The sequence below is a fragment of the Notamacropus eugenii genome, chromosome 7 (assembly GCF_028372415.1).
Source record: "Notamacropus eugenii isolate mMacEug1 chromosome 7, mMacEug1.pri_v2, whole genome shotgun sequence".
Classification (NCBI taxonomy): Eukaryota; Metazoa; Chordata; class Mammalia; order Diprotodontia; family Macropodidae; genus Notamacropus; species Notamacropus eugenii.
Window position 1 is genome coordinate 28227740 of NC_092878.1, and position 21502 is coordinate 28249241.

The following is a 21502-nucleotide window of genomic DNA, read 5'->3' on the forward strand; positions in this document are numbered from 1 at the left end:
CTGCGTGTGAAAGGTTCATGTGGTTCGCCGAAACGGCTAAATTAAAACCAGGAAGTGACTACCACAACTGAATGAGTCTGGCTTAATGCCAGATGTATACTCCCAGGTATTATTAAAATGGAAAGGCCCTGAAGACTAAGCCTAATTCCACAAAACTCCTAAAATAACCAACCCATCTTTTTCTTATTTCTTTTCAGTTTTTCCTTCCTCACGTTGACTCATTCTTGCTGCGCAGAAATCCATAAACAATTGAGTTGGAACTTTTCCTATTCTATTGAAGGGTGTTAAAAAAAAAAAAAAAGGTACAGGGGTCAGACAATGAACACACAGCTCACCATTTCCCTGCCAAAATATTATTCATAACTAATTAGTAAGTTCCTGTATTTCGTCTGATTTTGATTGAGAATTCAAGAGAAATTTACTTAGCATTCACTATACATGCACACTTTTGTTTCTTAAAACACTTCTATTATCCTTTCTCAGAACAACTTTAAATTGCCTTTGAAAGAATAAAACCAGTAATCGTGAATATCTATGGAAAAAATTGTCACCTTTAAGGGACCTGTCTCATTTGTGCATGAGTTGTGGCTTCCTCAAGTCAGAGAAAGATCTAGTTGGGGGAAATAAGGTGTCAAGGCAGTGGGGTATAGAAACCTATTTTGCCCTACAGGAAAATAGAGGGGAGGGGGATGGAAGAAGGAGGCGGTAATAAAAGGACAGACAGAGATGGGGAGAAAATTTTGAATTCAAATTCTTGTGAAAGTGAATGTTGAGAACTGAAAAATAAATATATATTTAAAAAAAAAGATCTAGTTAGGAATGCAAAACATCCTCGGGGAAGAGTATAGTAGAAAGAGCACCAGATTTTGAGTCAGGGAAGCTGAGTTCAAATTCTGACTCTTGGGGTCTTGGACAAATTCTGGGCCTCAGTTTCTCCATCTGTAAAATGAGAGGATTGGTCACTAGATGATCCCTTTCAGTTATAAAAATCTACAACTCTGATTTCCCTAGGGTTCCCAAGTAGACATTACCTAAGAGGTTTTCCTTTATTCTGAAACAGAGTTTTAAGGAAAGAGGCCAAGAAAGCATAAGCAATTCAGCAAGTATCATACATATTTTGGTAAAATCACATTCATTCATATCATAAGGCTATCCCCAGATTTCCATGGTTTTACTTTAATACCAGGATGCGCAAAAACACAACTGTCAAACACTTGTTTTATCCTTTCTCAGAACAACTTTAAACTACGTGTCCAAAAGAGTGAACTGGTAACTGTGAATGTCAAGACAAGACAAACCAAATACTTGACCTAGTATAGAGAGCACGGATCTTGGATTTGAATCTCGCTTGGACATTTAACCAGCTGGCATCACGGGACAAGCTAATAACAACACGATCCTAATAACTCTTTACAATCTCATGAAATTTCTGTGAGGAATGTGCTTTGTAAAACACAGAGAAATGTGAACGAGTACGACTGCAATTTATTTCTGGATGTGTGTTGAACCCTGGCTGATTAGGAGGCCACTTGCTTCCGTTACTGACCCGTCGCCACGATGAACAGCTGTGGACTCTATTTCAATTCAGACCCTGGAACTCTCAGTCTCTGAAAATTATCCTCTGTGCCTCCCCCCAGTCTGCCCTTCTTTAAATATATTTTATTGAAACAGTTTGTATTCTGAAGGAATAAAGGATTTTATGGAAAACATGAAATGCATGATTAATATAGAAAGCAAGGAAGCTGTTATCTCACAGACTTTATACATGTAAATATTTAGAAAAGGCTTCTTCTTAATATTCCACAGTGTACGTGTGGAACAGGGGGATTGAGTCAGGAGGGACATAAGGACTTACCTACCAAAAGGAAAAAAACTGGAGCTAAGTTCCTATAAAACCTAAAAAAAATCTAAGAAGGATAATTCAGGTGGTTTATACATTTAAGCAAAGGAAAGCTTTCCCAGCTGGAATATCATATTACGGGTAACACATGTGCAAGGGGAGCCAGGGTGGTGTGGTGGAATGCACACTGGATTTGGAATTCAAGGATATGATTTAAATCTCAGCACTGACACTTACAGCTTGTATGAACTTGGGCAAATTCCCCCAACCTCTCCAGCCTCAGTTTCCTCATTTGTAAAATGAGAGGGTTGGACTAGATAATGCTGAAGGCCCCTTCCAGTTCTAACCTATGGTCTTCTGTCACTAGTCGTGTTGAAAAGGTTGTATAATTCAATTCAGACCCTTGCTTCTTATATACTTCTCCAAAAAGAAAAGAACTTTTTCATGACCCTCACCACTGTGCCCTCCTCTTCTTCCCTTCCAACTATCCTATCATCGCCCAGGTCATTCTGGTACTAATATTCACTCTTTATTTGTGGTGCAGATGTTTTTACGTCACATAACAGAACATACTAGACTCTGTCCTTCAGGAAAAGAAGTGGAAACTTTGCTCCTCTAAATGTGTGGGTCTTTTTCAGGAAGGCTGCTCCTCCCTCTAGCATCACAAAGGGTCTTTTGCATTTATGGTGCTACAATACACAAGTATGTGGCAGAGATTGGCCTCTCAGCTAGGTGCTCCCTCCAAGCTCTCTGCACCAGTTCAAACACAGGGCTTAATAGCTCAGGAAAAGTATGAAAAACGGAGTCATTTAGACCTTGAGGAATAGTATAGTCCAAATAAAAGAGGGCTGGATTTGGAGTGAAGGGAACCTGAGTTCAAATCTTGTTTCTGCCCCTTCTTACCTATATGACTTTGGGCAGTTAGTTTGTACAAATGCAAGAAATATAGCCAAGATTAGAAGAAAAGCAGAAGATTGGGGGAAAATTTTTTATAGACAGTTTATCCGATAAAGGTCTCATATCTAAAATGTATAAAGACTCTTGTCAAATCTGTAAGAATTCAAGTCATTCCGCAATCAAAAAATGGTCAAAAGATATGACTAGGTAGTTTTCCAATGAAGAAACAATTTATAGTCACATAAAAATGCTCTAAGTCATTACTGATTAGAGAAATTCAGGTTAAAACAAACTTGGAATATCATTTTACATCTATTGAATTGGCTAAAGGTATAGCAGGGGAAAGTGACAAATGTTGGAGAAGATGTGGAAAAATCAGGACACTAAATTCATTGCTGGTGGAATTGTGAAATGATCCAACCATTTTGTAGAGCATTCTGGAATTATATCCAAAGCGATATTAAACTATCTCTACCTTTTGACGTCTATTTCCAAAGATGGTTAGAGAAGAAGAAAAAAGAACCTCTATGTTCTAAACTGTTAGCAGCAGCTCCCTTTGTAGCGGCAAAGAGCTAGAAATTGTAGAGATGTTCATCATTTGGGGAATGACCGCACAAGGTGTGTTACATAATCGTGATGGAACATTACTGTGCTATGTAACGATAAGCTTGATGAACTTAGAAAAACAGACAGACTTGCACAAAATAATGAAGAGTGAAATGGGCAGAATCAAGATATAGTAACAGCAATATTGTTTTAAGAAAACTTTCAGCAAATAAGTCACTTTTTCTATTACAAATACCCAAATTAACTATGAAGGACATATGAAGAAAGGCGCTGTCTGCATCCAGGGAGAAAAACTGAAAAAACAGAAGTATGTGTAGAATAATTTTACATATATATACCTATTTGTGTCTAATGGCAGCTATCGCTAGGGCAGGGGGTGGGGGAAGGAAAGAGAAAAAAAATTTACATGAAAATTTTGTTGTATATCTGAAAGTTGTGCATAGGAGGTTTGCATTTGTAGAATCTTTTTTTATTGTACTATGTTATGAAAATGCTTGTTTGACTCCAAAAATTAAAAATTAAATCATAAAACAAAACCAAGACAAAACAAAGTTACAAGGTACAAAACCCCCAGCATCAGCTCTAAATCCTATCATCCTAGGGCCACCAGACCCTAATGCTTACACAATACTCCATAGCTTTCTATTGGATAGGTAGTTATTATTACATTCGTTTAACAGACACAGGTTCAGCAAACAGAGAGGACAAGTGACTTTACAGGTCCACGGCTGGACCCGAAGTCAGGAAGAATGGATTTTAAGTCTGGCCGCAGACATCTACTAGCTGTGTGACCTTAGATGAGTAACGTAACATTTCCTCAACTGTAAAATGGAGATAACAACGGATTTTACCTGCCAGAGTTGTTTTGGGATATTTTTACAATGCTTTGCAAACCTTAAAGGGTTATATAAATGCTTATATATTATCACCGTTATTAATTGTTATTATGACAGAACCAGTACAAGATCCTGCTCCCTTCACTTTTCTCAGCCGGCTCCCATCATGAATGTTAAATGATAAGTTTCAAAGTTTTTGAAACCTTCAAAGGATGTGACATGGTTTACCCACGCCAACAGACTAATTTGTAAAAGCAGGCTTGTCACAGTGCCTACAGGCTGGCAAGCTTCCACCTAGCTGGATCACTTAGGTAAGGGAAGATACAGATAACGCACAGAACATACCACAAGGGAAGACAGATTTTCTCCAAGAGCATTCATAGATTTGGAAAGAAAGCAGCTTGCTCTGGAATGAGAAAAATTTGTTAAAGAAGAAAGGGTAACAAGGAGGGGACTCACCCAATTACTTAATAGCTGTACTCAGCTGAAAGCTATGGGTGGAATGTATGTCTTTGAGGCAGAAGTTGACAAATGATTAGATGGGGCAGAGGAACCAAGAGGGTTATCTTTATTGGCAAAAGGAAGGTGTCCTCATGAAAAGCCTGATGACATTAATACAAAGTCAGTCTAGATTAGAAAGAGAAATCTTGGAGTTTGTAAAAGGTGGTGGTATTCCTTGGGGGCTGAGGGGAAGGCATATGGTATCCAAAGGCAAGGGATGTCCAGATACCAAATGGTGACTGGCTGGGCATCTGAGGTCAGCAGGAGATCCTGCTATGAAGGGGCTAAGGGAGGAGTGACTCACTGTTTCCAGAACACAATGAGTGATAGGCAAGAGTGTTCTCTTCCTAACAAAAACACTGATGATCTGGCTGTAGAGGAGGTAAAAGTTAGCTTTTCTTTTGCAATGAAAAGAACATCAAAAGTCAGAAGAAGCCACAACACTATTGAACTAAGCTGTGTAGGCATGGTACTTAACCTTTCAATTTCCTTGTCTATGAAATGATTAGATCAGATGATTTCTAAGATCTCTTTCCGTTTTAAATTTTTATGAGCTAGAGAGAAAAATGCTTGACTAGGGAAAATTATGTACTCTGTCTGAGAGGCATCTGTCAAATGAAAGGGTGAGGCTATGCCTTTGAGGACAACTTCTAACTCTCAAATTCTGCCCAAAGTACTTATTCCATTTTTTTCTTGGAAGGGTCATTTTCCTTTTCCTTTACAGAATATCTTCAATGAATTTCTTTTTCTTAGGTGGTCTCAGTGTCCAGAATGCCTGAAATAGTCCTGAGCCTATAAGATATAATAATTTCCAACAAGAGTCATAGTCTGTTTGACTATCTCCCCCTAAATCTCCACTTTATGGGCCAGTATTCTTTGATAATGATTAAATGGTGAACATTCTAGCATTCTTTCCTTGTCTGCATAGGCATAGTAATTACCCAAAGGGATGTACTTTAGTACAACTACAGGACCTTCTTGATCTCAAATGGTCATCAGGATTTTGTTGAAAACCTTCATGTCCTGATTTCTCATCTTCCCTGTGGAAGACAGCCCTCCCATTTTGGAGAAGAGAGAAAAAGGAAACAACTCAGAGGAGAAAAGACTAATTTCAAAGGCTATCTATTGGGTTACCTTGGCCAGCCTTGCTCTTTTGATGAGGTCATTGAGTTTGCGTACAGCTGCCTTTTGAGGAAGACTTTGGATATCTCTGAAGAGATCCTGGGCTTCCACCTCAAAGAGTCTTCGGTTGTCAGTATTCTGAAGGGGCTGAGCCCAGAAGGAGCCGATATAGACTCGAAGAACTTCTGGAGTGTTGATCACCTTCCCCAGAGACCACATGAGTGCCCCATAGACTCTCATAAGCTGCTGAGTGTCCACTTGGTCAGCTTTGTTCAAAACAACACGGATCTTATCATCTTGGCCCCGGAAGGCTTTGATGGCTTCTGAGAATTCATCAGAGATATCAAGTTTGTGAGCATCAAAGAGAAGGATGATCCTGTCAACCCGCTCAGCAAACCACTGTAGGACCTGACAGAAGTCATAACCTTTAAAAAAAAAAAAAAAGAAAGAAAGAACTATAAGGGAAAATGTGTCAATGTAGAGTCCAAAAGAAGAACACACACACACACACACACACACACACACACACACACACACCCACCACCAGAGTGGTTTAAGCATAAGTCCACTAGAATACCTGAATTTCTGTCCCAAAGGCATTTTCATACTTTAGCCTTTGACAAAGGGAAAGTACAAATCCAGCCTCAAAAGGAGTTCAATGTCTTATACTGTTTCAGAACCATTCAAAAGTGGGCTGACCTCAACTGGAACAGCCAAATTCTTGCTGGATAATCTGGGAGATTTTACATAGGAAGAAATTTGGATGGAAAAGTTTTTCAATCTATGGCTTTTAAAAATGATTTTAAAAAAATACAGATTTTGCCAAATGACAGATCATGAGTCAAATGTTCTCAGCACTATCAATGCCTTGGTTCTCTGAAAGACTCACCAAGCACAGGTTCTGAGTCAAATGACAAAGTGGTAGGATGTGAACTGGCAGTCATGAGAGAAAGAAGTGATGCCAAAGAGAAAATGAGGCAAAAAGCATTGGAGACATTAGCAAAAGATTTCTCATCTGTGCTATGCCATGATCAATAACTGTAACAAAAGGAAAAACTTGTTCTTTTGATCATTTGAGTTTGTATAGTTTTAGGCAGGCAGAAAGTTATCCTTTTGTAGTCCAAGGCTCTTGATATATTGTTTTCTCTAATTATGCCTGAGAACTTGCCATACTGTACATGAGGACTTTAACTCGAGATTTGATTTCCTACTTTTAAACTTAAATTAAGCAATCTTCCAAGTTAACAAGTACCACTGCCATTTGAGACCTATTTCTGTACCAGGTAGCACCAGCTCCTAAGATGTTTTATCCTTAGATAATGAATAAATGAGCTCTTGTTTGCACACCAAGATGATACACCAGACCCCCAACGAGTAGGACATGCAGACCGGAATTCTATTTCCAACCGAATTTCCAATATCTGTGACAGATTTGCACAGATGGATTTCTTTTACCTGGCTTCCATAATTATCAATAAGGCACAATTAGAGAAAATTGTTAGCTATCTCTTGGAAGACGTTTAAAACCTCAAGTCATTTGGAGGGTGACTGGTTTAAAGCTGAAGTACTCTCTATAACCCTGGGAGACAGCAGAGCTAATTTTCGAGGAACCTTGAAACTTTGGTCTCATTAGTATAGTGAACAAGCTGGACACAGATGTTCAGATAATAGCTAATCAAAAACATACAGATTACACTGTAGAAAATTTAAAAATCAGATCCATATCCCAAAACCAAGTCTCCTCCTTTCTAAAATGAGGTTAGAATTTTAAGGTTCATCTGAGATTCAACTCTAATAGTCTAAGTTCAGGCATTCTCTAGCTTCCAAAAGTCAAACAATTAACAAGTTTTTATTAAGTACCTAATACAGTATTGCCATGCATGTGCTAGAGCTGAGGATACAAGTATAAAGAATGAAACAATTCCCTCCTGCAAGGACCTTAATGCAGGAGATGACAAACATACATAAAATATATTCAGTGTAACATAAAGTTAATAAATACAAATATATACAAAGTTGTTCAATACTGGGCAGTTGGGTAGGGAGGACCCTAGTGCTGAAGGGCACCAGGAAGAGTTCTATGAAGAAGATGATGCTTCGGCCGCATCTTAAAGGAAGAGAGGAATGTTATGAGGCAGAAGAAAGACGTCATGGAGACAATAATAATAGCTAACATTTACATGGCACTCACCATGTGCCAAGTGTTTTACAATTCCAGCCAAGTAAGTGCTATTATCACCCACATTTTACAGAGGAGGAAACTGAGGCAGACAGGTTAAATGACTTGCCCAGGGTCACAGATAAGTAACTGTGTGAGGCGTGATGTAAACTCAGTCTTCTTGACTGCAGGTCCAGTGTACCATTGATTTCACCACCTCGCTGTATTGTGTGGGCTGGACAGAAAGAAGGCCCGTTGGGCTAGATCTCAGAGGACTGGAGGAAGAGTAATGTCCAGTGAGACTGGAAAGGGAAGTTGGGCCAGGTTGTGAAGTTTTAAAAATGAAACAGAGGAATTTACATTTTATTTCTGAGGTAATGGGAAGCTACTGGAGTTGACCAAGAAGAAAAGTCACATGATTAGATCTCTGCTTTGGAAAAATTACTTTGAGAAGAGAGTGTAGAATGGAGGGACCGACTAGGAGGCTGAGGCAATGACTGGGCTTCTAGACAGCTACAGTAGCCATGTGCATGGAGAGGAGATGTCAAATGCAAGGGTGTGTGAAGATAGAAACTACGAGGTTTGCAATTGACTGAATATGTAGGATGAAGGAGGGCGAAGAGTCAAGGACAATGTCACGGTTACAAACCCAAGAGACTGGGATTATGGTGGTGCCTTTGATAAAAAAAAATGTAATTGGAAAGAAGGGAGGATTTGGGGAAAAAGAAGCGAGGAGAGAAGGGAGAGGAAAGGAGAAGGGCCTAGGACAGAACCTTAGTTGTAGGGGGTGAGTGAGAAATGAGAATGTGGATAAGGAGTCAGCAAAGGAGCCTGAGGAAGAGAGGGCAGTGCCACAAAAACCTATAGAAAGAAGTGTATTTAAGAAGTCTCATGGGTAGAGCCTGCATTACTGGGCCTAAGTTTGACTTCTGCAAGAGCCTCAGAAGGAAGAAAAGAAAGAAGGAAGGAAGGAAGAAAGAAAAGGAAGGAAAGAAGGAAAGAAAAAAGGAGGGGAAGGAAGACAGGAAAGGACAGAAGGAGGAAAGAAAGGAATGGAGGGAAGAAAGAAAAAGACAGGAAAGGAGGAAGCAAGGAAGGAAGAAAAGGAGAGAGGAAGCATTTATTAAGCACCTCCTATGTACCAGGCACTTACTAAATACTTAAAAATAAAATCTCCTTTGGTCCTCACAGCAACCCTGAGAGGTGGGTACTATTATTACCCCTATTTTACAGCTGGGGAAACTGAGGTACTTAGATTCAGTGACTTGCCCAGGGTTACCTAGCTAATAAATATCTGAGGCTTGACTGGAGCTCAATTCTTCCTGAAGCCAGGTCCAGGACTCCACTGCTGCCCCTGAGACCATTACATTAACATACATGAATGCAGCCCTTTTAGTCTGCAAAGCGCTCTGTCCATTATCTCCTTTTAGCCTTACAGAAACCCTATGGGGGGGGGGTCAAAGGTGAAATCTGTACCCAGGCTTTAGTGACTTCAGGCCCAGCCCTCTATCCACTACACCAGGCTTCAGGACAACTGGTGACCACGAGCAGGTGCCATAGGTTCCCTTCTTCTGTGGATGGAAGAACGAATTTCCCCAGAGAAACAATGTTATAAATGGTTAGGGTCCCTGGGATACCACAGTGGAGCCTCATTATTAAAGGTCGTATAGGTTTTAAGGGTTGAGTTGGGAACCTGAAGACTGCTTAGGACACTGACTGATAGATAAACTTTTGGAACACAGCTTGTTTGTGCGACTGTACCTCCTCTTAGAGTTTAACATATTAATTCAAATACAATTTCAAACTAATTTTCGTTACACACCTGATGGGTCCTTGGAACTCTGTTAAAGAGATAGTTCTATAAAACTTAGTCTCACTCAACCTGTTTTAAGACATGCATCTCCACAAATGGATCAAAAAACATGGAAGTAGAAATGCAATCATGTGCATGGGCCTACAGCAATTAACAGAGCAATAAGTAGGGTCAATTTCTCTAGTGACAGTCACATTTAGTTGAAGTAAATGCCCTTCCTCCTTGGCTGAAGCCAGGGTTAGGAACCACAACCACTACAGTCTAAATCTGACGATTTGTAGAGGTCTTACGAGTAGACTCTTTGCTAAGTGTCCTACATTCTGACCTTTGGGATGATATGTCCCTCATAAAGGCCTGGAAATGGGCCCCCAGTGCTCCAAAGTTGTGGAAATTGGTTCAGTGGGAATTAAGCTGGGGATCAATGCCAGGTACTCTCCTATGGGGGTGAGAAGTCTAGTCGCAAACTGGAGGAGAAATGGGAGAAATCCCAGTTGTAATATAAAACTAGGCTGCGGTGCTCACTATTTGGGGCCAGTGAAACTTTCACACAATTTTAAGTGACGAAATTAGGGGAGATTTCAGTACTGTAAAGAAGGTAAATCAAAGTTTAATCAGCCTGGGGGCAAAACAAGGATAAAAAAAATCACTAATTTACTGAACTTAGTATTTGTAGATACCATGCAGTATATAAATACCACACAGTTCATATTCTGGAGACCCAGAAACTTTGTACCAAGACACAAACACCTTATCATGGGGACCAGAGAAGGAAAGGATATGCTACTTAGGAGTTTGGATCTTGGCACACAAATATTCTGAGAACTGAGGGTGGAGGCAGGAAGGAAGGGGCTCGTCCATCCAACCCATGCTTCCTGCTACAATCTCCTATATTGTGGACTCAAATCTTGGGACTCGAGAGAGAAAGACACTATCAGGAAATGGGATCTGGATTTAGATTAGTTGTTACTTGGCACAGGTAACTATGGGGTGGAGATCCTACGGAAGCAAAGCTGATGGACTATTTCTAACCAAACAATTAATTTAAGATGGACTATTCTGTCAAACAGGCTTCATCAAACTAATTTACAAAAACAAAGCACGACACAAAAGTTATGTTTAAATTTCTTCCCAGAGCCAAGTTTCCAATCCCACTTGTTTAAAATAAGATGCTGGCTTAACAAACAACTTTGGGACTGATGGTCACATGATCCAAGATGCTAAAATGCCAGACCCGCTCCTCTGCTTCCCCCAACTCACCACTCCATTTTCTTCTACTCCGAGTAATACCTCACATGATTTACTGACTTTTGCCCTGGACTAAGTAGTAAGCTTAAACCTATCTTTGATGAGTCCTATGTTGGCCAGAAAGCTGGGAGACAGATAGCTGAGGAGACAGGAATAGCCCAGGCAGGAGATAATGGCAGCTTCAGAGAAAACAGGGACTGACACTTGTCCCTGGTGAGATTATCAGAGTATTGTGCCAGAGTCTATTTTAAGTTTTCATAACTGGTGTCCAATAGATTGGAAATGTTAACACCTTTGTTCTAATCAGGTCACCATAGTAACCGGCTCAGAGATGGGGGTGAGGGACTGAAAAGAGTAGGCTCATTTAAGATAGAGGAGAGGGTAAAGCAGCGAACAAGCTGACAAAGATAAGCAGACCTGATGCTTTTATCTCTTGATGAGATCCCTCAAGCAGGACATTTTAAGGTTTTTAGGTTTAAGAACACTTGGAATAAACATTTTACATCACAGCAAAATTGTCTGAGTCTACTCCTTCTTTCACTTGTCCTCACTAGGGACCAACAGCATGAATCTACTGCCATTATGAGCCAGGATTAGAGAAAAGAGTCATATATGGCATATAGTTTAATTCTAGAATCTTAAGAAAACGTATCAGAAAGCATCTCTTACCTTTTGTTAATTTCTAAATAATCAGATTTCTGTTCCTTTAAGTATTTTTAAATGTTTAGAGGGAAGCCAATGAGAATGGAAAATGCATCTTATGAACTCCTGGGCAAGGTTTTGCTCCAGGCTTGGCCAAGTGGCTGATGGACTCCTACCTAGAAAGGTGAAAGAAGAGGGCCACTGGGGGGGGGGGGAGGGGGGCAAAGAAAAATACACACACATACACACACACACAATCAGCAGAAAGAAACAAGAAAGCCATAAGGAAGACAGTGAAACAAGAGAATGGAAGGGAGCATGGGCAAATGGGTTCTTCTTGACTTTGTAAATGATCACAACTGGCTTCCATGGGGTTGGAGTTGATGGAGAATAGCCAGGATGAGTTGATTCAGAATGGCAGAGCTGAGGAAAATGCAAGATGATAAGTGTAGGATAGTGGATTTAAGTCATAGCTTGCCCTTACGTTACCTTGAGTGACTCATTTTCCTTTCCTGAGCTTCAGGTTCCTCATCTGGGAGGGACCAAATGATTTCTAACATCCCGCCTAGCTCCGACATTCTGAGATGCTTTGGAAACCCCAGAACTGGAAGAGACCCCAGAGACTATAGAGCACAACCCATACCTGAACATGATATAATGAAAAACAACATATACGGAATCTTTATTATATGTATGACACACCCATCTAATGTTCTTCAGTCTTTTCCTGAAGCCTTCTAGTGAAGGGAAACTTACTGCTCACTCCCCCCTTCTCCACCAGGGACAGTTCATTCTACTTCTGAACAGCACTCATTATTAGCATATCTTTCCTTACATCAAGCCTTTTTTATAACTTTTCATGCTTCCGAGGTTCTGAGAATAAGTGCGGAGACAAAGATAAAGAGAATCCAGGATGAGTTCCTCCAGTTTGGTTGGAAGAACAGCTAGTAAAAATGCCCATAAATCTAATATACTATACAGGGATAAAATTAAAACAAGATTATTAGAGTAGGGCCCAATGGGATACATACTGAATTCTGAAGGAAGTGAAGTAGATGATCAGTTAGAAGAAAAAAAATTAGAAGTACATCTGAGGCATCAAAAGAAAAGAACTTTGTTCCCTCATAGACCAAAGAGGGAGCTAATGAAACCAGAATAAACTTGGACTGGACTAGACTGTCAAGAAAAAAGAACTAACCAGAAAGACCCCAAGGATCAGAGCTGAGAGGATGAGTTCAGCAGAATAAGAGGGCTTGGGTTCTGCTACTTCCTTCCTGTGTGACCCTAGGCTAATCAACCTCTCTAGGCTTCAGTTTCTTCATTTGCAAAAGTGCCATATGATCTATAAACTCAGAGAAGTCTCCCACTGACAAAGATCAGGTGGCCAGGCTTCTGTTGTAGATTCATTTAACCTTCCTTATCCTGCCCCCAATCCTCTGACTCTCATGCTCCTTCACTCTGCTGGAGTTCTAGATAATGACACACCTGGGGAGGAAGGAATCTAGATTCTAGAAAGAATCTTTTTGAAATTGGCTTGGAATCAATCAGAGAAAACTGAGATGAATAGTTGGATTTTGACCAGTGTAATCTAAAATTAGTTTATTTCCTAAAAAGAGAGGAATTTTATTGCTCTGTCTGTTCTGTGTTTGTGAAGTGTTTTGTTGAACTATAAATACAGCCATGCAGCCAGCCTGAGTAGGCAAGGGCTGTGGCTGGACCTTCCCTTGGAATTCTGCTATCTCTTAATCTCCCCCTCTCCATCCCTCCCTGATTACAGCAGCCTCAGAGGAGTGAGTGGGCTGGAGAGAGAAAAAAGAGAGAAAAGATGCTTTATTGTTAGACTTGATAATGGTGTTAATAGAGAGTTCGAAAACTTTTAAGAAGCTGCCTTAAAAAATCTTTCTTTCTGCATTCTAGAACCCTGGCCAGGTTCTGTGAAGGTGAAAAAAAAAAGATTTTTGCTCTTTGCAGAGTACTCAACTTAAAAAAAAAAATGTGGCTCTATTGATAAGTTAAATTGTTAGGCTCCTAACCTCTAAATTTCTTTTTAAGGAACAAAGAAGCTGGAAGAAATGGTGAGTATTTTGTTTATTTGAAATACAAAAGGAGGGGAGGATGGGGAGGATGAGTAGGATGACGTAGTATGCCATGTGCTTGGACCTTGTACTCCCTTTCCCCTTCCTCATCCCACTTAAGAAAATGTTTAGCCGGATCGGGAAACCAATAGATAAAGTTATGGAAGGTTATTGGATTTAAAAATTTTTAAATGTTTACTGTGATTTTTAATTATTACTATTAGTTATTAAGCTTGCAAGCTTCATGCTTGGAAGTCACACTTTTTCAGTGTCAAATTATTTAGGCCCTTTTGCCTGGGCAAGGAGGTTTTTTAATTAATCTGATTCAAAACTTCTTGAATCTGGGAAAGTCTTCCCTCCTCAGATAGGGGAGTGGCAGATCTCCCCTTAAGGACGATTTCCTTAGCAGAGTGAAAGACAGGCAGTCTGGAATGAAAAGTTGAGTTTTGACATAATGAGATCTCAAAGCTAAAATCTGTACTTTTTATTTAAATTAAGTAGATATATCTTATACCACACTATGTGTGTAAAACTGGAAATCCACTTTAGAATTTCGGTGATTTCTTTTAGAAGCATTAACTTTGTCTAAGTGCTCAGACTACGTGGACAAGGAAAAGGTTACCACTCCCTCCTGCCCTCCATTTGATTTAAAGGCTGGAATGAGACTGGGAGAGATGGTCTGGCGGACCTTGCCGGGGGAGGGGAGCTGGAAGATGGCCTTTCAGTTCTTTAAGGAACCAGAGTAAAAAGAAATTATGAGAAGTCATAAATAAAGTTTTCTTTTAAGTAGCAAGAGTATTTGGAAAAAAAAAAGAGGGCTAAAATGTTTCTCATTAGTGATTATCAATCCAGGTTTGATAGGATTCAAGTTAAAATCTGTCCTGAAAGAATACAGAGCAGCATCTGAGAATGCTCTTCCTATCAGGATTGAGCACAAAGGATATTGTTATTTGGCATTTATGACTGTAAAGTGCTTAACATAAGGATGGGTATATGTTAGATGCAACATTACATAATTTTTAAATTTGGAGTTTGTTATATATAGATTGGGGTTTTAAAAGGATGGCTGGAAATTTGATAATTTGAAACATATTTGGTTATAAATAAGCAGTTAAAATGCTGATGTCTGCTACATAATGGTAGAGTAACTTTTGCTCTGTTTAAACTAGAATGAGAATCCAGTGCAGACAGTTATGGTTAAGATGTGGAGGAACTGCATAATCTGAGTAATGGGATTGAGAGACTTGGAAAGGTAAAAGTTTGACTGCAAATACGAAAAGCAGTTAAGAAGGTCTGAATAGTTCTTGATGGGTCAGTTTCAGAAAGTTTCAGCAAGTAGTGAGGGTGTGAGGAAGTATTTTAAGAAGGCAGAAAAATCATGTAACTTGATTTAATATAGTTAATGGTCCAATCAAATTTGAGATGACTCTATCTGATCAGGGTGATAGTGTGCTCATGTGGTGGTGAGGAAATGAATTTCTGTGCAAGGTGATGTGGAAATGCATTCAGCTGAATGAGTAATGGCTGATTTTAAGTTTTAAGCAAACTTAAATAGTTTTAAATTTTTAAGTAAATCTAAATATTGTTATATTAGAAATTGCATTGTTAAATTAATGATGAATTGGTTAAAAGAAACTGTTATGAATTCTGGGTAAGAGTTTCTGTGTTATAGAATTCCTATTGAGAAAATGAGAATCCTTAAAAATAATACATATATTTTTCTACATATGGGTGTGATTTTTAAGGATGTATTAAGTATGTTAAAAGTTTATTTCTGCTATTAAGAAGGAAGTTTTAACTAAAATTGTTTTATTTTTATTTTTTTGTTATGAATCAAACATTTACAAAAGTATGTTTGTAAAAGGAAGCTTATGGGCAAATGTGAAAAGGCCTTGGGTTTTAGTTCTTGTAATTTTTGCCAATTAGGTTCATGAGGATTTTGTGATAAAATGTAAACTGTTCTTAAAAGAGGAAAATGTTTGTTGTGTGAAGAAATGTTCTGTAAAATCTTTTGTATTATTTTTGAAAGAACTACCTACGAAATTTATATTTGTAAGATAAGTTGTTATAACTTCAGGTTTTATTGGGGGGAGGGTTTGGAAGATAAGGGACAAGATAATGGAGACCAGGAGTTTTATGGCTCCAGGAAACTGTGTGGTAAATTTTATGACAGTCTCCTGGCCCCATCCTCCTTTCCTTTTGAAGTTCAGTCATTACAGAAGGGCTTCTTAAGATCTAATCTGAACTGGAAATGCTCAGAGAAGAGATGTTTCTATTGTAGAAGGAGAGGAGTGGTGCCAGCCTCACCCAGGGGCCAAAGAGTTTAAAATGATCACCCAAGTAGTGCGGCCCCTCACTGTTAAAGTTGTAATCTCTTATGTAAAGTGTAAACTATTTGTATACGGAGTTCCTAAAGAAGGAATTTGTGCTAGTGATAAATAATCTCTAGTGATTGGTTTTTAGGACAAATTTAAGATGTAAGTCCTGTTCTTCTGAGTCTAACTCTAACTCCAGGTATGCATAGTAAGAAAGGCAGTGTGAGCCACTGATCCATGATGCCAGTAAGCTTGTGAGATGCTGGTGCGAACTGCAAAAAGATGATCTCATGGGAAGGTTCGGAGAGCCACTGTTCAGCCTGGGCTGAGGTAGGATTCTCCTGACTCAATTACCCCGCTGACACTGGCTGAATGCCAGTTGACAATCTACTCCTGCCTGGAATTGACATGAAGTTAAGGAGATGCTGCTTCCCCGCAATGTCCCTACTCTTACTGGCAATTTCCTATAATCAAACGTTTTGTAAGCATAATACAGATCTATTAAATAATAGATTGTTGGTAGGGGAATATCTGAGGTTAAGCCTAAAATTAAGCTATTAGGCTTAGGATTTTAGACTAATAGCAATAAGTTAATTCTTAGTAATGGTATGGAGACAATCAGGTCAAGAGCTTGAGAGGTTAGCATAGATAGTTATTATTTTGTCTGAGTTGGTTAATATTAAAAGAAAAATGGTTTGTGGTCTATATTGTAAATGCTTTACAAACATCACATGACAAGAAGTTGGAATTGTTTTATGATGTGATACGCACTGTGTTAAAAAGGATTATTTATTGTATTTATGTAAGTACTGGAGCCTGGTATTGGTTCCTTAGCAAAATCTCATCTTCCTGATGGAGGAAATAAATAGTGAATTAATATAAAATGTAAAAACTGGGTTTTGATGTAAATTTCTTAAACATGACAATTGGTCAAATTTCCAATTTTGATTTTCTAAGAGTGATAAGAGTATAAAGTTTAGGAACGGTAATCTAAAACTGTATCAAGAACCCTAAGAGATCACAAAAATGGGAAAGGGTCCCACATGTACAAAAATATTTATAGCAGCTCTCTGTGGTGGTCAAAAACTGGAAATCATGGGGATGCCCATCAACTGGGGAATGGCTGAATAGATTATGGTATATGAATGCAATGGAATACTATTGTGCTGTAAGAAATGATGAACAGGAAGACTTCAGAGAGGTCTGGAAAGACTTACATGAACTGATGCTGAGTGAAAGGAGCAGAACCAGGGGAACTTTGTGCACAGCAACGACCACAGTGTACAAGAGCTTTTTCTGGTAGACTTGGAACTTCACTGCAATGCAAGGACTTAAAAAGTCCCCAATGGTCTTTTAAGGCAAAATGCCTTCCACATCCAGAGAAAGAACTATGGAATTTGATTGCAGAATATAGCAGATCATTTTTCTTTAGTGTTTTAGTTTGTTATATGATTTCTTCCATTCATTTTAATTCTTCTGTACAACATGACTATGATGAAAATGTATTTAATAGGAATGTATGTGTAGAACCTATATAAAATTGTATGCCATCTTGGGGAAGGAGGGGGGAGGGAGAGGAAAAAAATCTAAGTTACATGGTAGTGATTGCAGAATACTGAAAATAAATTTAAAAATTAAAATGTCAAAAAAAAAACCAGAAAAAAATTGTATCAAGGTCAGTTTTGTAGGAGAGTGGACATCTGGATTTCTACAAGAAGACAAAGGAAAGAAGATGCTGAGATGCAGTGCTGAAGATGGCTTGAAGAAGAATCCAGCCTAGAAAACTGTATCAGGTGATGTTCCTCCCCAGACTACTGTATGAGATGGAACATCTGAATGGACAATTCATTGATCTACCTTTGTATTTTGAATCTCTGAATCTGTACTTATGAAAGGGGACTGCCCCCTTGTAATTTGTCAATGCATCGGTCAACTTTGCACCCTTCCCATATTCATATAAAGGGAAGATAGATGAAGGCAAGAATTCAAAGAGGAAAGAATGTGAGGAGGTACTTACTGATTGGATTTAGGTATGGAAACAGAAATTTTAATAAAGAAAAAAAGGGAGGATTTTGTGAAAAGAAAGTTCTGTTGTCCACATTCCTAAGTAATAAGCGTTGTGACCTAGCATGGAGAGGTTAGAGGTCAGAAACTAACGCACAGGCCCAAGGAGCTGTGTGAGGAGCCTATCAGAGAGGAGAACATGGCCAGGGGATGGTATCGCAGGAGATCCTAAGTTAGGAAAACAGTATAAGAAATCCCATCTTTCTGCACGTGTTATAGTTGTCCTGTAACCTTACTGGGGAGGTTACCCGTCCATTCAGGGGCAATGGATGGAAAGATTAATAAAGGCTTTCCTGATTTTGCAACAGGTATTGTTCTTTATTTAAGGAGAGCATGTTTCTCACTGTTGGGGGCTTGTTAGACGGGCTCACGTCTAACACCATACATACATATGTATGTGTAAATATTACTATTAACCACACAACAAACATCTATTAAGTACTTGCTATATCCCAGGCACTGTGCTAAGCACTGGGATAGAAGAAACAAAATTAGTCCCTGCCCTCAAGGAGCTGACGTTTTTTTGAGAGTCCATGCAAGATAAATAACAGAATACGCAGAAGGCAAGCTCCTGGGGGAAGCCTTAGCAACTGGGGTGGGTGAGAGGCAAGAGGCAAGAGAAAGTGGCACCTGGACTAAGTATTAAAAGGAAGCCAGGGATTCTAAGACATGGAGGAAGAAGGTTGGAAGTTTCAAAATTTAGTGCTGTATAGAATAAGTAAAATGATAGATAAGCAAATAAAATAATAAAAATTCAAAAAACAAAGCATCTTAGGACATCATTGTAGACAAGCTGGGGAGATATGGACAACTGGGTGTGTTCAACTTGGTACGGTGAGGAGTGCTGCACTTACAGACGACCGGAGTCCAAATCCCAGCTTGCCAAGTACCACAGGGGTAACCTTGGACAAATGACTTCATGCTTCTGCGGCTTGTTTTCCTCATCTGCAAAATGAGTGGGCTGAACCAGATGACTTCTAGTATCCCTTCAATCACTATAATCTACGAGCCTATGATTCAGATCTTGAATGACTGAAACCAAAGGGTAGTAATTAGCTGATGGCTCAGTGTCCACTTGGAGGAAGGTGTCTTGTGGTAACATCCCAGGGGTCAGACTTTGTTCCTGTTCATGCTTTTAGGATGAAGGCATAAATTACGTACTTAGAAAATCTGCAGATGGCATGAAGCTGGGAAAGATAGCTTCTATTTGGATGGCTGAATAAAATCTCAGCTGGTCAAAACAACAGTATATATAACTTTAAGAGGACATTTACAGGACAAATGCAAGCCCTATACTTGAATTAAAAAAAAAAAACCCAACGAAACAACTACACAAATACAAAATGGCAGACTGGTCAAGACATTATGTACTCTGTACATAGATGGTATTTAAGGAATGTTGAATTGAATGTGAAAAAGGGATTTTGAACAACTGCAAGCTCAGGTGAGTCAAAAGTGTGACATGCTGGCTAAAAAAAGTTAAAACAACCTTAGGCATTATTAACAGAACTGTGATAATCAGAGTTAGAGAGGTGATAATCCTGATGTACCCCACTCTGGTCAGGCCATTTCTGCTGTTCTGTGTTCGGTTCTGGGCACTACATTTTATGAAAAATACTGACAATCTGGAGTGTGTCCAGAAAAGGACAATTAGCATTGTGAGAAGCCTCATAATCATGCTCTATAAGGACAATGAAGAAGAATAATTCTCATTTATATAGTATTCTTTAAGGTTTGCTAAATTCTATTAATGGAGAGAACTGGGGTTTGTTAGCTTGGAGAAGAAGGGCGTAAGGGGGACATTAAAGTTGTTCTCAAATCAGTCAATCAATAAAGTGCCTACTATGTGCCCAGCACTCTGCTAAGCACTGGAGACGCAAAAGTATTAGAATGGTTATCATGTGAAGAAGAATTGGAATTGTGCCACTTATCAGTTTCCAAAGGGCACAACTAGGCATAATGGAGAGATGAGGGACAGGAAGATTTGGGCTTAATATGAGGAAAACATACTTCTGAGCGTATAGAGATATTTAACTTAAACATTTTTCAGCATCTACCATATGCAAAACACTGAACTAGGCCCTAGGCACACAAAGATAAAAAAAAAATTACAATTTCTGCCCCCAAGGAGTTTACATTCTGCTGAAACTCTACTATTTGACACAAAAGTGAAATAGGATGTTCCTCAGAGGTGAATTCTCTTTATCTGGAAATCTTCGAACCAAGCAAGGCTGGATGACTCCTCTCTATTTAAAGTGGAAAGGAAGCTTACAGATCTGCTGTCTTAATGTCCTTATTTGAATAGCAAGAAAGACACTGCAGAGGTGAGTGCTGTTCAGGTACAGGTTGCACCAGTTGATATGTGAGGCTTTCCCAAGCCTATGGTTCTCTTGTCTGAATGCTTGGAGAAGTAGCTAGTTCTAGAATCCCCTAATGGAAGCTACACGAAAAAGGTTGTAGAAGGGCATGGAATAGGATATTCCAGACGTCAAAGGAACTAGGACTAAAACCAAGAATCACCTACCCAGCAAAACTGAGTATAATACTTCAGGGAAAAAATTGGTCTTTCAATGAAATAGAGGACTTTCAAGCATTCTTGATGAAAAGACCAGAGTTGAAAAGAAAATTTGACTTTCAAACACAAGAATGAAGAGAAGCATGAAAAAGTAAACAGCAAAGAGAAGTCATAAGGACTTACTAAAGTTGAACTGTTTACATTCCCACATGGAAAGACAATATTTGTAACTCTTGAAACTTTTCAGTATCTGGGTACTGGGTGGGATTACACACACACACATGCACACGCACATGCACACACATGCACACGCACACACACATAGAGACAGAGTGCACAGAGTGAATTGAAGAGGATGGGATCATATCTTAAAAAAAAATGAAATCAAGCAGTGAGAGAGAAATATATTGGGAGGAGAAAGGGAGAAATGGAATGGGGCAAATTATCTCTCATAAAAGAGGCAAGCAAAAGACTTATTAGTGGAGGGAAAAAGAGGGGAGGTGAGAGAAAAACATGAAGTTTACTCTCATCACATTCCACTAAAGGAAGGAATAAAATGCACACTCATTTTGGTATGAAAACCTATCTTACAATACAGGAAAGTGGGGGATAAGGGGATAAGCAGGGTGGGGGGGATGATGGAAGGGAGGGCATGGGGAGGAGGGAGCAATTTGAGGTCGACACTCATGGGGAGGGACAGGATCATTTGTAACTCCAGGGCACTGTCTGACACATGGTAGACATTTAATAAATAACTTGCAGAATTCAATAGAAAGTTTTCAAAAATCATTGTTCCTCAGGTAAATTTCAGTATTGACTACCACAAGGCTCCTGTTTTTAAAGCATCCTGCTGTATTTTACCAAGACTAAAGGGGCATCCTATGAAATCCACAAGTAAAGGGCTGACCCTAG

General features: G+C 39.2%; 1 protein-coding gene across 1 annotated transcript in view; it reads right to left on the reverse strand.

The window, feature by feature from the left end:
• The window catches only part of EHD4 (EH domain containing 4), a 97834-nt gene that overhangs the window by 18251 nt on the left and 58081 nt on the right, over window positions 1-21502 (reverse strand). The window contains exon 4 of the mRNA XM_072622980.1: window positions 5776-6188. Coding sequence (XP_072479081.1) covers window positions 5776-6188 — 413 coding nt within the window. The remainder of the gene's footprint in view (window positions 1-5775; window positions 6189-21502) is intronic.